At 43.5% G+C, this 17,231-nt stretch overlaps 2 protein-coding genes across 3 annotated transcripts in view; one reads left to right on the top strand and one right to left on the bottom strand.

Moving 5' to 3' along the window:
* LOC140313842 (coagulation factor X) overlaps positions 1–5,161 on the top strand; it is a 46,036-nt gene extending 40,875 nt beyond the window's left edge. Inside the window, exon 11 of the mRNA XM_072391820.1 lies at positions 2,027–5,161. Coding sequence (XP_072247921.1) covers positions 2,027–2,269 — 243 coding nt within the window. The 3' untranslated portion in view covers positions 2,270–5,161. The remainder of the gene's footprint in view (positions 1–2,026) is intronic.
* Positions 5,162–5,181: 20 nt separating this feature from the next.
* The window catches only part of masp1 (MBL associated serine protease 1), a 24,670-nt gene continuing 12,620 nt past the window's right edge, over positions 5,182–17,231 (bottom strand). Inside the window, exons 8-13 of one of the 2 annotated variants that reach the window (XM_072391818.1) lie at positions 16,703–16,781; positions 9,420–9,548; positions 9,150–9,224; positions 8,703–8,950; positions 8,328–8,516; positions 5,182–6,493 (exon numbers count right to left, since the gene is read on the bottom strand). In XM_072391818.1, the coding sequence (XP_072247919.1) occupies positions 6,038–6,493; positions 8,328–8,516; positions 8,703–8,950; positions 9,150–9,224; positions 9,420–9,548; positions 16,703–16,781 (1,176 nt within the window). In that variant the 3' untranslated portion in view covers positions 5,182–6,037. Of the gene's footprint in view, positions 6,494–8,327; positions 8,517–8,702; positions 8,951–9,149; positions 9,225–9,419; positions 9,549–14,865; positions 15,004–16,702; positions 16,782–17,231 lie in introns of those variants that run through there. The other variant, XM_072391819.1, reaches the window with a different exon arrangement.

The following is a 17,231-nucleotide window of genomic DNA, read 5'->3' as shown; positions in this document are numbered from 1 at the left end:
ATACAATCAAATCCAATTAACTAAAGTTCAAATTAGACCAGTTCACATAGACCTGGCCAGTGTCCTTCCTGAAGCCAAACTGGCAGCTGGTTCCACAGAGAGGGGCCTGATAACTGAAGGCTCTGCCTCCCATTCTGCCTTTAGGGGCCTGATAACTGAAGGCTCTGCCTCCCATTCTGCTTTTAGGGGCCTGATAACTGAAGGCTCTGCCTCCCATTCTGCTTTTAGGGGCCTGATAACTGAAGGCTCTGCCTCCCATTCTGCTTTTAGGGGCCTGATAACTGAAGGCTCTGCCTCCCATTCTGCTTTTAGGGGCCTGATAACTGAAGGCTCTGCCTCCCATTCTGCTTTTAGGGGCCTGATAACTGAAGGCTCTGCCTCCCATTCTGCTTTTAGGGGCCTGATAACTGAAGGCTCTGCCTCCCATTCTGCTTTTAGGGGCCTGATAACTGAAGGCTCTGCCTCCCATTCTGCTTTTAGGGGCCTGACAACTGAAGGCTCTGCCTCCCATTCTGCTTTTAGGGGCCTGATAACTGAAGGCTCTGCCTCCCATTCTGCTTTTAGAAACTCTGGGAACCACAAGGAAACCTGCAGCCTGAGAGCAAAGTGCTCTGTTGGGGAAATATCCAACTGTGAGATCTTTAAGATGTGATGGAGCTCGGTCATTAAGAGCTTTATATGTGAGGAGAAGAATCTTAGATTATATTCTGAATCTAACAGGGAGCCAATGAAGAGAAGCTAAAACTGGAGAAACATGATCTCTGCTGTTAGATCTCATCAGAACTCTGGCTGCAGGGTTTTGGATCAGCTGGAGGCTTTTCAGAGAATCTGTGGGACAGCACTTTTCATGAAGAAGATCTCAAAGTGCTACAAGTTAGGACAAGGTTATAAATCAGTTAGAAATCATATGCAATCATATGTGAAGTGAAATCAAAATCAATGAAATCAAATCAGCAATTATATGCCTTTCTGAATAAAAAGGTTTTTAGGCCTGTTTTAAAAGAGTCTTGGCTCTGAATAGCCCTCAGCTGGGAGGGGAGGCGTGGTGCGGCCGAGCAGAAGGCTCTGCCCCCCATGGTGGAGAGCCTGGTACTGGGGACCCGGAGGAGCCTGGTACTGGGGACCCGGAGGAGCATGGTACTGGGGACCTGGAGGAGCCTGGTACTGGGGACCCGGAGGAGCCTGGTACTGGGGACCCGGAGGAGCCTGGTACTGGGGACCTGGAGGAGCCTGGTACTGGGGACCCGGAGGAGCCTGGTACTGGGGACCCGGAGGAGCATGGTACTGGGGACCCGGAGGAGCATGGTACTGGGGACCCGGAGGAGCCTGGTACTGGGGACCCGGAGGAGCATGGTACTGGGGACCTGGAGGAGCCTGGTGCTGGGGACCCGGAGGAGCCTGGTACTGGGGACCCGGAGGAGCCTGGTACTGGGGACCCGGAGGAGCATGGTACTGGGGACCTGGAGGAGCCTGGTGCTGGGGACCCGGAGGAGCCTGGTACTGGGGACCCGGAGGAGCCTGGTACTGGGGACCCGGAGGAGCCTGGTACTGGGGACCCGGAGGAGCCTGGTACTGGGGACCCGGAGGAGCCTGGTACTGGGGACCCGGAGGAGCCTGGTACTGGGGACCTGGAGGAGCATGGTACTGGGGACCTGGAGGAGCCTGGTGCTGGGGACCCGGAGGAGCCTGGTGCTGGGGACCCGGAGGAGCCTGGTACTGGGGACCCGGAGGAGCCTGGTACTGGGGACCCGGAGGAGCCTGGTGTTTGTGGATCTGAGGGTGCGGGTGGTGGACTGTAGGCTGATGAGTTCTTGGAGGTATGCGGGTCCATGGATGCATTTATGGGTGAGTAGCAGAAGGTTGTAGTTGATCCGGGCTGCGGCGGGGAGCCAGTGCAGTGATTGGGGTGTACCAGGATGGGGTGATGTGCTCGTGCTTACGGGCAGATTAGTTTAATGTTTTATGTACAACTTCATCTTGTGATGTTTGTGTCTGGTTCACCTGTCCCATCCTATGTGTCCTGCAGGTGATCACAGACAACATGTTCTGTGCAGGCTACCTGGAGGCCAGCTTGGATGCCTGCAGTGGAGACAGCGGGGGTCCTTTCGTCGTACACTACAGAGGCACCTGGTATCTGACCGGAGTTGTCAGCTGGGGAGAGAAATGTGCTGCCCGGGGAAAGTATGGAGTTTACACCCGACTAGGAAACTTCTTAAACTGGATCAGAGACACCATGGAGAGACCGGACCTGAACAGCACCAAGAGCTGATGAAGGCATTAAAAACTCACCAGGATCAGACTTACAGGACTGGATCGTAACTGTCAGTCATGGATTAACATAAGAGGCTTCAGATTCAAATACCCATCTCACCTGATAATCTACCATAAAGATACAGACATACAAGTCCTGGCAAAGATTCTGAATCACACTGAGGATTTTCATTCTTCTTTTAATTTTTTTATTGAATAAACAAAACACAGATATACCATAAAACTGTAATTTAATAGCTGATCATTCTGGTTGTGTAAACTGTACCTAAAATATTTAAAATACTTGATATTCTCTGAATAGTGTAGCGGTAAGATTGCTGCCTTTCATGTGGGTGACTTGGGTTCAAATCCCCTGCATTAGAAGGCAGTACCTCCTCCCGTTTACCCTACCAGTGTAAGCTGCTTTGAATAAAAGCGTCTGCTTTTGTCAGGTAAAGGATGAGGGGCCTCGTGTACAAAGGGTGCACGCACCAAAAAGTGACGTGCACACTTTTTCACGTGGGCTGTATCAGAGCGAAATGACCGTGGAAATGTGCGGTGCCTCACCCAACTTCAGGGCTGCGTATAGACTTTTCTACAGCTGCTGATTCTTTGGCGACACTTAGAGGTGATGTTGGGAAACTGTTATAATGAATACATTTAAACACAATGAGTCCTCAGACTGAGTGATGTGAGACACATGAACAGTTAACACTCCCATGTGTCTGCAGTTACAGAGTGGATATAACAGCATGTGCTGCAGTGCATACTTTTAAAAGTTCAACGCCTGATTCATACATTCAGTAACAGAATTGTTGGGAACAGACAACAAGCTGCACTGAACGGGATGGGAGGCTTCTTGGTGAGTAACTTTATTCCTGTAGTTGTCCTGATATTATCCCCCCACATTGAGCATATGTGCCTCCATGTCGATTTCCGTTAAGTTATTCTTTTTCCCGTCTTACTCATTCTTTTTTCTCTATTTTCTGATCGTGCAGAGAGAGGAATCGCAGGTGCAGGGCTCATTTAGATATGATTTGCATATTTAAGTAGGGGGCGTGGACAGGGAGGAGTCCGACATGCGCTCAGTTCCACGTTGATTGGGATGTACAAAGGAAATGTGCCTGGATTCATGCACACATTGATACATCCGGATATGGATGGATATGGAGGGCTTTTGGGTTTGAGCCTATGCCATGTTTCAGTAGGAAACCCCTGGGGAGATGGCAGCCATCACCTCTACAGGAGATGTACATCTGGACTCTGTTCTCCTTCCATCAGTCAGGAGGTTTGGTGATGCTGAGCTCATTTCTCAGAATGATGATGATGCATATATTCTCTTTAGGAAAGATATCAGCTCAGATCTCAGTCTGAGTTTAGATTTACGGAGAAAACTCAAAGAATTGTTCCAAGGCTGAAAACCTGCAGAGCTGATCTGTCAGCTGCTGAATGAGAAAGATGGAAACTGGTTGATGAAGAATTATTGTTTTTAATCAGTGAAGTCCTCAAAGAATTCAAGAAAGAACAGAAGAGCTGAAACTAGGTTTGCTTGATGAGTCGTATTTTCCTCTAATTCAAATTTACAGTTTAACTACATTTTTAACTACATTTAAACAGTTTTGTCAGATTTTTTTTCTTCATACAAAAAAAGAGTGAACATCCTCTAAGTGTGGTAACTCCATTGTGGGGTCATGGCTTTGTATTTACATTGCAAGAATTTTACTATTCAATCCCCAGTTTATACCTCTGTCCCACATCTCATCAGGTTCTTTTACGCACAGAAACTTTTCCACAGCTTTTAAAACTATTAGAGGTAGCTTCCTATCTATGATATTTTCTCATAAATCTTCTTTTTTTGGGTAATTTTTAGCTTCTAAACTGCAGTAGATCTCTCACCAGACCTAATGATAACCCAGCCCAGCTTTAGCTGTGGGACAGATGGCCTCACATCTGACTCTAGAATACTTTGGTATCCAGAGGAGTTCATGGTGGACTCAATGACTGCAAGGTGCCCAGGTCCTGTGGCTGCAGAACCAGCCCAGATCATCAATGTTCATAACATGATGTTGGTAGCAAAGAGAAGAGAGTCAGCGTTGGTAAATATCTTGAGACTCGGGCCCTTAAAATCACTGACCAAGTTGGTAACCTTGGAGTGTTGATAGACTCAGATCTGACTTTCAGCCACATCAAAGCTGTCACCAAGGCAGCTTTTTACCAACTCAGAGACATCAACAGAATTAAAGGTTTTCTCTCCCAAAAAGACCAGGAGAAACTCATCCATGCATTCATCTGCAGTAGACTTAAACATCTGCAGCTCATCCAGAACGCTGCTGCTGGAGTTTTAACCAGGACTCAGAGATCTGAACACATCACAGCAGCTTTAAACTCTTTACTCTGGCTTCCAGTCAGTCACAGAATAGATTTTAAAGCCTGCTGATGGTTTATAAATCCCAGAATCTGTGATATGTTCAGAGAATATAAACCCAGCAGAGCTCTTAGATCCAAGGACTCAGGTCAGCTGGTCCAGTCCAGAGTCCAGACTAAACATGGAGAAGCAGCATTTAGCTGTTATGCTGCAAACAAGTGAAACAAACTGCCAGAGATAGGGTTAGGGTTAGGGTTAGGTTAGATTAACCCAGAGATTAAACTGTCACCAAATGTTTTTAAATCCAGGTTAAAAACATTTCTTTTCTCATGTGTCTATACATGAAATCTGCAGGATATCTGTTAACTTGCTTGTTTTTAATCATTTTAATTCATTTTAATTATTTTATTTGCTTCTCTTTAAATTCTTTTATGTATTTTTAATGCTTCTTCCATTCCCCATTGTGATGCTTTTATTTTATGTAAAGCACTTTGAATTGTTTTGTACATGAAATGTGCTACAAATAAACTTGACTTGACTTGATTTTACTTTCACTGCAAACATGATTATTTCAGTTCCTTTATAAGACCTTTGGGATATTCAAACATTATTGTGAGTGTTACATAATAGTACACAACAGACAGTATAAAAATAGTGTGACTTCCTGTGTAAGAAAAACATTTGTGTGTAAATAACAGAAACATTAAGGAGTGTAAGTCTCTGCTGAAACGTTTTCATACTGTGAGGTAAAACTTCTCCTTTGTTCAGAAATGATTATTCGTCACCTGGACCCTGAACAGCTCCGACATAAAGCCAACACCAAAGATTATCTAAATACATCCTGAGGCTGTAAGTGAAGATGTAACCGCAGCGCCATCTTGGGCGAACAGCACTGATCCATGTTCACGTCCAACACTGTCACTGCGTTAAGTGTTAACAGCCTCAAATGTGGAAAATCTAAACAGTCTCAGAACTCCTGTGGCCAACAGTACCAGGATGTGTGGTTAGAAAGCAAGTCTGAAAATTATTGAATCATAACATGTAAGACAATCACGGAGGGTGAAACTTGTGTTGGGACCCCATAAAGTTTTTATAAATTCCAACAATGACTGCGTCACCCATCAAAGCTAAACTCTAGAGTTATAATATAACCCTGGTTCTGTTACAATTTCATGCAGAACTTTAGAGGACTGTAGTACTTTGATGATGTAGTGGTGGTAAAAATAATGTTACTCAGAAGGTAGGGCTTCTAACATTTACTCTTGTTTTTGATATTAAGGTTCTTAAAATTGTGCTCCTTGTTAATTGGTCACAGCTGTCCACAGGTAAGTTTTGCAAAGCAGCAGGTATGAGCTGATGTTATCAACAGTGGTGATGAAGTCAAAGACAGACAAGGACAGGAAACAGATCTGCAGGGCTGCCTCACCACCGGGAGGCAGAGTCCAGGTGGCTCTGTATCCACTCCACGTATCTATCCACCCGAGTGTAGACTCCGTAAACCCTCTGACTCCCGCACTCCTCTGGCCCGCCCCAGGAAACCAATCCAAACACCACCCATCTCTGACTGATCTCATCCTCCATCACAAATGCCCCCCCGCTGTCCCCAAGGCAGGTATCCCGTCCCCCCTCGAAGAAGCCGGCGCAGAACATGTTGTCGGTGATGTTGTAGTTGATGGAGCGTGAGGCGTAGCTTGCCTGACACTCGTCCTGAGAGACCACGGGTAGCTTCACGTACTGCAGGAGGTTTGCAGTCATCCCAAGGTCTGCTACAACTGAAGGACCAGAGGGTAAGGAGGAAGAGGAGGAGGCACTGGGGTTGGAGATCCCCCAACCAGCTACTACGCCAAGAGAGTTGGGAAGAGGTGACGGAAGGGCAACCTGGGAAAAAAAGAGGTCAGAGTTAATATATTTTCTTAAATAAATTCAATAAAGACAAAAAGACATTTGTGACACATCAATGAATCTGTCTCAGTGGAGGACATTGAGGGATGATAGGAGACAGCTAATGGAACACTAACCCAACAGGAGGTAACACCAACCCAACAGGAGGTAACATCAACCCAACCCAACAGGAGGTAACATCAACCCAACAGGAGGTAACATCAACCCAACACAACAGGAGGTAAGACCAACCCAACAGGAGGTAACATCAACCCAACAGAAGGTAACATCAACCCAACACAAAAGGAGGTAAGACCAACCCAACAGGAGGTAACATCAACCCAACAGAAGGTAACATCAACCCAACACAACAGGAGGTAAGACCAACCCAACAGGAGGTAACATCAACACAACAGGAGGTAACATCAACCCAACACAAAAGGAGGTAAGACCAACCCAACAGGAGGTAACATCAACCCAACAGAAGGTAACATCAACCCAACACAACAGGAGGTAACATCAACCCAACAGAAGGTAACATCAACCCAACCCAACAGGAGGTAACATCAACCCAACCCAACAGAAGGTAACATCAACCCAACAGAAGGTAACATCAACCCAACCCAACAGGAGGTAACATCAACCCAACCCAACAGGAGGTAACATCAACCCAACAGGAGGTAACATCAACCCAACACAACAGGAGGTAAGACCAACCCAACAGGAGGTAACATCAACACAACAGGAGGTAACATCAACCCAACACAAAAGGAGGTAAGACCAACCCAACAGGAGGTAACATCAACCCAACAGAAGGTAACATCAACCCAACACAACAGGAGGTAACATCAACCCAACAGAAGGTAACATCAACCCAACCCAACAGGAGGTAACATCAACCCAACCCAACAGAAGGTAACATCAACCCAACAGAAGGTAACATCAACCCAACCCAACAGGAGGTAACATCAACCCAACCCAACAGAAGGTAACATCAACCCAACAGAAGGTAACATCAACCCAACCCAACAGGAGGTAACATCAACCCAACCCAACAGAAGGTAACATCAACCCAACAGAAGGTAACATCAACCCAACACAAAAGGAGGTAAGACCAACCCAACAGGAGGTAACATCAACCCAACAGAAGGTAACATCAACCCAACACAACAGGAGGTAACATCAACCCAACAGAAGGTAACATCAACCCAACCCAACAGGAGGTAACATCAACCCAACCCAACAGAAGGTAACATCAACCCAACAGAAGGTAACATCAACCCAACCCAACAGGAGGTAACATCAACCCAACCCAACAGAAGGTAACATCAACCCAACAGAAGGTAACATCAACCCAACACAAAAGGAGGTAAGACCAACCCAACAGGAGGTAACATCAACCCAACACAACAGGAGGTAACATCAACCCAACAGAAGGTAACATCAACCCAACACAAAAGGAGGTAACATCAACCCAACAGGAGGTAACACCAAGTTACATCACTTTCTTAAAAAATCTTTCAAACTTTCTTTAAATATGGTCTGACTTTCACTGAAAAATAATCAACTGTGACTATTGTGGAAAGAAACAACATTTTTAAATGTTATGTTACCAAAAGAAGTCATTACTTTGTACCTTGTAGTTTTTTTTTTATATCTGAAAGGTGGCATTTCTGAACATAATATCCAAAAGAGGGGAAAGCATGTCTTTCCACAAAAGTTTTGAGGTGTCTTCTTGTTGGATGTCTGCTCTGGGACACCTACGGTTTTCATCATGTTCCACCTGCATCAACAGGATTTCACGCTGGGTTGGCTGTATTATTTGTCTCACCTGTCTGTTAGGTGGTGGGAGACAAACTGGATGTATGAGCTGGTTGAACTCCACCTGCTCTGTCAGCCTCAGCAGGGCGATGTCGTTGTTGTAGTTGTTGGGCTGGAAGTCCGGATGGAGGAAGATGTGCTGGACTGAGCGACTAGTGGACTGAGGTTTGTCTCTGAGGCTGTGAAGACCGAGGAACACCTGAGAGACAGAGAGCAGTCATCAGCTGTTGGTTGGTCTCCTGTTGTATTTCTGTGCTGCATTGACTTATGACTGAGAACAATAAAAAGCACAAAACCTTTCTGTCACTAAAGTAACTAAAACAGAAGAGACATTTCCTTCATGTTTGATGATAAAACAACCTGTTCCTCCTCCTCTTCCTCACACCTTGACATGCTCTGGAGCCACAGGGACAACACTAGTGTCCCTCCTCTGGGACCGCAGGACGTGAGCGGCTGTGATGACCCAGGAATCGGACAACAGGGCCCCTGAGCCAAACCAGCGGTCCTCAGGGACCCGAGACAGATCCTCCACACTCAGCAGCGCCTGCCAGGGGAACAGACCAGGCTCGGCGCTCCGACCACCAACAATCCTCTTCACCTGAGAGGGGAGAACGCGAGATGGACGGCCGCAGGCTGGGGAAGAAACAGAACACAGACAAGCAAACAGAAAGGTGAACAATTCATGTAAACCAGCAGGTTTACCTGGTGATCAGAGCGAAGGAAAACAGATGGGAAACTAAAGAAAATGAACAGACAGCCAGGTAAACAGTGACATGAAGACAGGTCAACAAAGGAGGTAAACATGTAGGAAGGTAAACAGATGAACATGTACCTGGCAAACAGCTGGGCAGTGCAGTTCCTCCTTCAGCATCTGTCCAGTCTCCTGTCGAACCACATCTGTACGAACCTACAACCCACAAACAACAACAAAACTGTGAAGAGGGATTTAAGCTCACAATAAACTCTTCTAAATAATTGATAAATTGTTGGTATTTTAACAAGTTACAAAAACACAGTAAACAAACCGTACAGCACTGACTGAATGATGGTATAGAAAATGTTAAACTGACACCATAAATGTGTTATTATCAAACATCCTCACTGTTGCTCAGCGTGACGCCACCCCCCCTGCACACATAGTAGATTATCGCTCCATACAGCGTGCTGTTGTCATTGCTACCAAACACCACATCTGCCATGTCGACCGTCTGCGGACTCCCACAATCCACCACTGCAACAGACAAAGATACAGCTGTGAGCAACCAGGCAGCCTGTCTGAACAGGAAGGAGGTGGGCAAGATGAAAACTGGATCCAAACTTGTCAGCTAAAACCAGACCCAAAAGACAGCTAAACCCAGACTTAAACCTGACATCACAAATAAGAACTAAATATATCCAAATCCGATCTCAAATTAGACCCGGGCATTAATTTGAACCAGACCTTATCCAGATGCACAACTGGATGTAGAGAGTCAGTCCAAACCAAATCCAAAGTCTGACCGAAACCTGACCCTAAACCAGAGTCAAACCAGGCCACAACTATGTATAAGTGCAACTGATCCCAAACATAAGTATGAACCAGAGGATTTCAGAGGATTTTACAGTCAGTTTAACAAACTTAATCAATGACAGCAGTGATGATGATGCTAAAGATGAGGATGGAGCCATACCCTCTGCACATGTTCATCTTCCTGACGTCAGTCAGAGAATGAAGCAGCTGGAAAACTTTACGTAGATTTGTTAAAACTGATCTGTCCTCAGTTTACTCGTAAAAAAATTTGTGGTTTGTGTTCTTTACTAACAGTCCAAATGAAAAGTTTGGTGCAACATTTTTCTCTTTTAGGGTGTAATAACACAGGAATCCACAGTGATGAGCAACAGCTCAGAACAAATCAAACAACCAGAACTGATAGTGACAAAAGTCTCAAAATCTCTAAAACAGAACCACTTGGACCCAGTTCATATCACTGTCTTTGTGGGAGTCCTGTTAACCTTTTCAATGGAGGAAAAGCTACAACTTAATTCGCCCTAAAACACTTTGTTCATGTGGAATATAAAGTAAGCTGGAATTGGGAGGCTGCATAATTACATAATCGGCACAAGTTCGAACAGCAGGCAGCGATTTAACATACAGACGTGGACAAAATGGTTGGTACCCCTCAGTTAAAGAAGGAAAAACCCACAATTCTCCCTGAAAGCACTTGAAACTTACAAAAGTAACAATAAATAAAAATTAATTGAAAATTAAATAATCAAAATCAGCCATTACTTTTGAAATGTTGATTAACATAATTATTTTTTTTTAAAAACTAATGAAATAGGGCTGGACAAAAATGATGGTACCTCTATAAAAGATTGAAAACTATTTGACCAGAGTGACATGATTAACTCAGGTGTGTCCTTTAATTGACATCACAGGTGTTTCCAAACTCATAATCAGTCAGTCTGCCTATTTAAAGGGAGACACTCTGCTGTTTGGTGAAAAGGTGTGTACCACACTGAACATGGACAACAGAAAGCGGAGGAGAGAATCGTCCCAGGACATCCGAAAAAAAATGATAGACAAACATCTTAAAGGTGCAGGCTGTAAGACCATCTCTAAACAGCTTGAAGTTCCTGTGACAACAGTGGCTCAGATTATTCAGAAGTTCAAGACCCACGGGACAGTAGCCAACCTCCCTGGACGTGGCCGCAAGAGGAAAATTGATGACAGATTGAAGAGACAGATCGTTGGAATTGTATCCAAAGATAAAGATAGTTTTAATATTTTTTTGTGGGTTACCTACCCTAACCCTAACCCCTAACCCTAACCCGAACTCCAAGGCCAAGGTACATCAGTGTCAGATCGCACCATTCGTCGTTGTTTGAGCCAAAGTGGACTTCATGGGAGACGACCAAGGAGGACACCACTGCTGAAAGAAAATCATAAAAAAGCAAAACTGGAATTTGCAAAAATGCATGTTGACAAGCCACAAAGCTTCTGGGAGAATGTCCTCTGGACAGATGAGACCAAACTGGAGCTTTTTGGTAAGGCACATCGACTCTATGTTCATAGACTCAAAAACCAAGCATACGAAGAAAAGAACACTGTCCCTACGGTGAAACATGGAGGAGGCTCAGCAATGTTTTGGGGCTGCTTTGCTGCATCTGGCACAGGGTGTCTTCAATGTGTGCAAGGTAAAATGAAATCTGACGACTATCAAGGCATTCTGGAAAGAAATGTGCTGCCTAGTGTCAGAAAGCTTGGTCTCAGTCGCAGGTCATGGGTCTTCCAACAGGACAACGATCCAAAACACACAGCCAAAAACACCCAAGAATGGCTGAGAGAAAAGCGTTGGACTATTCTAAAGTGGCCTTCCATGAGCCCAGATCTGAATCCCATTGAACATCTGTGGAAGGAGCTGAAACATGCCATTTGGAGAAGACACCCATCAAACCTGAGACAACTGGAGCAGTTTGCTCATGAGGAGTGGGCCAAAATACCTGCTGACAGCTGCAGAACGCTCACTGACAACTACAGAAACCGTTTAATTGCAGTGATTGCCTCAAAAGGTTGTGCAACAAAAATTTTTTTTAATAATTATGTTAATCAACATTTCAAAAGTAATGGCTGATTTTGATTATTTAATTTTCAATTAATTTTTATTTATTGTTACTTTTGTAGGTTTCAAGTGCTTTCAGTGAGAATTGTGGGTTTTTCCTTCTTTAACTGAGGGGTACCAACAATAACCACTGTGATGGTAAAATAATACAAAAACACGTATTATAATGTTGAGATTTCATCTGAACTAATGAGATCACCCCACTAGCAAATAATATATATATCTTTTACAATTTTGACAGTTCCTTTCCTCCTATTTTCAGTTTAATTCATCTACCAAGACAAATACAAATTGATAGAATTAGTTGATAGCCGTATTTTTAAATTTTCTATTGATACTGTGATAATATTGTTATTGAGAATAATTTTGTCCACAGTAATTGTGCAATTGAAATCTAATATCATGACAGTCCTAATTTGCAGGAGGTTTGGAGGAAGATATATACGCCGATCGCAAGTTATCTAAATATCTTCCGAAGGACGCCGACTTTCACCAAACTGTTCTCGGTGAGGAGATGAACGTATTTCATGCCAGAAATAAGGTCCAGTTTAAGGAGGTGGGAACAACAGCTAGGTTCAGAGAGGTGTTATATCTATGAGGACATCTGTGAGCTCCTCTGCACACACGGCCAGGAATGTTGTCAGGTCCTGCAGCTTTGCGAGTGTTGATCCTGGAGAGGGATCTCCTCACGCCGGCTGAAGACAGTACCTGGTCATCTGGGGGGTGGTGTCTTCTGTGCAGGGGTGCTACTGTCAGTTTCAAACTGTCCAAAGAAGTTCAGCAGACTGCAGTAGTAGTGGATAGTGTTTAGATTGTCACCTTTCATGTGGGTTTGAATCCTGACCCACCCACATGAAAGGTACTACCTCCAGCATGAATCCTATTTAAAGCTGCTGGCTGAGGAGAAGCATAAATACGGTAAAATAGTTATTCACGTCGGCGGTAATGACACCAGGTTACACCAATCGGAGGTCACTAAAATTAATGTTGCATCGGTGTGTAATTTTGCCAAAACAATGTGGGACTCCGTAGTTTTCTCTGGACCCCTGCCAAATCTGACCAGTGATGACATGTTCAGCCGCATGTCCTCATTCAATCGCTGGTTGTCTAGATGGTGTCCAGCAAACAACGTGGGCTACATGGATAATTGGCAATCTTTCTGGAGAAAACCTGGTCTGATGAGGAGAGACGGTATCCATCCCACTTTGGAAGGAGCGGCTCTCATTTCTACAAATATGGACGAATTTATTAGTCATCCAAAAACATGTGTCTGCTCCCACATCACCCAAATGAAATAAATCAATAAACACAAGAGGAACAAATACGGAAAATCTAAAAAATATAAAGACAAAAAATCTAACTGAACAAAAACATCAAACTATTAAATGTGGTTTGCTGAATATTAGATCTCTCCCTTTGAAGTCTCTGTTAGTGAATGATTTGATCTGTGATCATCATATTGATATATTTTGTCTTACAGAAACCTGGCTGCAGCAGGAGGATCATGTTAGCATTAATGAATCAACTCCCTCTGACTATTTAAATGTTCATGTTCCTCCAACCACAGGCAGAGGAGGAGGAGTGGCAGCTATCTTCAGATCAGAGGGAGATCATTCCCTCATAACCCTGTCTTATCTGACCATTTTTTAATAACTTTTGAATTTACATTACTTGACTTTACGGTTTCTGAGAAGAATTCTACATATAGAAGGTGTCTGTCAGAGAATGCTGTAACCAGATTTAAAGAGTTGATTTCATCATCCTTTTCTTCACTGCCATGTGCTGATATGACAGAGGACGGCTGCCTAAACTTTACTCCAGTAGAACTTGACTCTCTTGTTGACAGCACTACAGCTTCAATGCGTCCAACACTGGACAATGTTGCCCCTCTGAAAAGGAAGGTAATCAGTCAGAAGAGGTTGGCTCCTTGGTATAATTCACAGCTGCTTTAAAGCAGACTGAAGAAAGCTGGAGAGACAGTGGCGTTCCTCTAATTTAGAAGAGTCTCAATTAGTCTGGAAAGATAGTTTAATAACGTATAAGAAAGCCCTTCGTAAAGCTAGAACTGCTTATTATTCATTATTGATAGAAGAGAATAAGAATAATCCCAGGTTTCTTTTCAGCGCTGTTGCCAGGCTGACAAAGAGTCCGAGCTATTCCTTTAACTCTCAGCAGGGATGATTTCATGAGATTCTTCATCAATAAAATTGTTTCTATCAGAGAGAAGATTAATGGAATCCTTCTCATTATCATCACTGATGTATCATCAAGTAGAGCAGCTTTAGAAGTATCTTTAGAACCTGAATTGTATTCAGACGGCTTCTGCCCAGTTGATCTTTCTGAGCTAACAACAGCAATAGTCTCTTCTAAACCATCAACTTGTATTTTAGACCCAATCCCAACCAGACTGTTCAAGGAGGTTTTCCCCTTAATCAATACTTCCATATTGGATTTGATCAGTCTGTCTTTGTTGACAGGATATGTACCTCAGACTTTGAAGGTTGCTGTAATTAAACCTTTACTTAAAAAGCTACTTCTTCCCCCTTTGTCCTGTCCCACATTTTGGCAGCAGAATTGTAATCTGAATATCGTTGATGCCAAACAGAGCTGCTTTGCCAAGGGAAGCTTTAGGAATGTGAAGCTTATTGCTTATATCAACTGCTTATAAAAAAGATACCTGCTCAGCCCCGCCTGGAAATCAAAACACACCACAAAAAACCACAATCAAGTGTAATCATGACACACATCTCCTCCACTGATAAACAGAGCTACACGAGTTAAAACAGAACTGTCGTGTTTCCATCTGTTGACTGGGCCGGGCCAAACAGAACTGAGCTGTAACACACTGGGGTACAACATGCCCCATGATGACAGGCAGCTGCTCGCTTTGTTCTGCTGGTGTACTGATGACTGACACATCGGCTTAAAGAGACACATAACAGCAGATTCTGGTTTGATTCGTTTTATTGGGTTTTAATCATAATCTTTATCAGCCAACTCTCATTGGCTGATGTGGTCTCTAATCTTGGCTGTGATTGGCTAAGACACTGGACAGAGCTCTTCTCTTCCTTCTGGAGTCTGTTTCTACAGAGAAAGAAGAGATGAAGTCTCAGTGACCAGAGTACTGAATCCTGGACAGTCTGCAGACCTTCAGCTTCACACCTGACACACAGGATCACACCATTCTGTCTCTGAGCTGATGTTTTTACACCAAACATGACAGATGCATCCACCAAAATAAGCTGATTAAATCCATCACCAACATCAGAGAGTTTACTCTCAGAGTTACATCCAGTAACTACCAGCACCGCCCAAGCCTGTAACTATGACAACAAGGAGGGATGACATCACTGTGTCCTGCAGATGTGTTGGACCACAGTTTCTGAGATAATCAGTTTATTATTTCTGACTCACACATTAAAACTGAGCTTCCAGCTGTGTGACAGATGGTAAAATCCATCAGTCTCATCTCTTTTTGTCCCTGAGGTTTTGCCATCAGTGTCGGCACCTTCATGTATGACCTTACAGTCAGTAAACCTGTTTCTGCAAAGACAAACTGTTCACTTTTTCAAGCCCAACTGCAACATCCTCAGAGAAAAAATTGTGTCTGTGTTCATATTAATGCCGATTGGAACTGATCAATACTGTTGGAGAGTAAAATCTTCATTAAACACAGGCTTGTTGCATCAGATTCTCAGTTTTTTTCATTGAGTAAAAAGGTTTCAGAGCTAAACTCCTGGTTTCAGTGCAGGGAGGTTGTTGCAATAAGTGAGTTTGTCCATTGGCTTGTGGAGAAAAAATCTCCATAATCTTTTTTAATTTTTTTTTACAGCTTTTTACAAAATATGTTTTTTTCTTATCTTTTTGTTTGTCCTAAAACTGTCCATCAGCTGTCAATATTAACTATCTTTCCATCACAAACTCTTCCCTCAGTCTCTTCCTGTTCTTACAGAAATCATGAGGTGCTAATGCCAAAAAAACCAAGTCTGAACAATAAGTCATTTCATACAATCAAACACATTTAAACAGGCGGTTTGAAAACCTTAAATTCAACTGGACATATAAAAAGAAATGGAAAAAATAAAACCTGTCATGTTAGATAAAGATCCTGAAAACAGACAGCATGTTCCTGTAAAACCACTTCGTACCACTAGATGAGTCACTGTAGCATAGCATGCAAACATCTTCACCACCAGCCCCTCCCACAAAGAAACCACAGTCAGCAACAAAGATACTGAATGAAAGACCCAAAACGAAAGGAAGTTCTGGTCCTGTTTCCTCTCTGGAGACAGTAAAGGACTGAAACCTAATGTAGAAGGTTCTGTGTTGTGCATGCAGCTAAAGTTCTACCTTTTCCTCAGTCTTAATGTTTGTGTAAAACCTTCCTGCTCATCTGTCAGAATAGTTTAATTCACTCCTTTAAACACTGTAAATAGTAATAATGAAAACATCAGATTCCTGCTACAAGTCACTGAAAGAGATGAGGAACTGGTAAGTTGTTAGTTTTTATACAGCTGAAAGCATTCTTCTGTGCTCTGAGAGATAAAGTGAGTGAGAGGAACTCGTATAGACATTAGGACATCTGTTATCTGTGGTGTTTTCTGCAGCATTAATCATAAATATGATATTAATCATCCATGACATTTCTGGGATTCACTGAGTTTTCATGATAATTCAGGATAAAGAAACTTTTTTGTCACCTTGTGGAGATCATTACTTGAGACCAGAATGTCAAAATCCTTCTTTAGACGGACAGCAGGGTGAGGTCAGATTAAAGTCTTACTTTGACAGCGAGGGGGGGGGGCGCTCCACGTCCCATCAGCCTGACAGTCCAGCTGAAAATGATCCTGCAGCTCGCCGTCCTGCAGACACAGAAGACTGCGGCGCTGAGACTCACGGGTCAACAAACATCCACCATCACAGAAGGAGGAAAAGCAAAGCCCTCAGGCCTGATCCCCAGAGCTGAGAGAGACAAGAGAGCTGAGACATCCTTTCAGGGTGAATCAGGTAAATGAACCCGACCAAACTGAATCTAACTCATGGATGAAGTATCTTAAGCTTATTGATCAGTAAGTATTTCACTGTGAGTGTTTCACTGAATCATCTATTAGCACCTGGAGGAAAACCTGATGTTTTACCTGAGGACTGAACATCCAGAATATTCACAAGATTTTAAACATCCAGAACATTCAGAATTAGTCAGAACATCCAGTATGTCAAGAACATTCAGAACGTTCAGAACATCCAGAACATTCAGAACATCCAGAACATCCAAAACGCCCCGAAATGTTTAGAATATCAAGACATCCAGA

Source organism: Leuresthes tenuis, unplaced genomic scaffold (genome assembly GCF_036924035.1).
Source record: "Leuresthes tenuis unplaced genomic scaffold, fLeuTen1.0.hap1 SCAF_9, whole genome shotgun sequence".
Lineage (NCBI taxonomy): Eukaryota > Metazoa > Chordata > Actinopteri > Atheriniformes > Atherinopsidae > Leuresthes > Leuresthes tenuis.
Note: the sequence above shows the minus strand (reverse complement) of the source record. Positions and strands in the feature narration are given on the sequence as shown.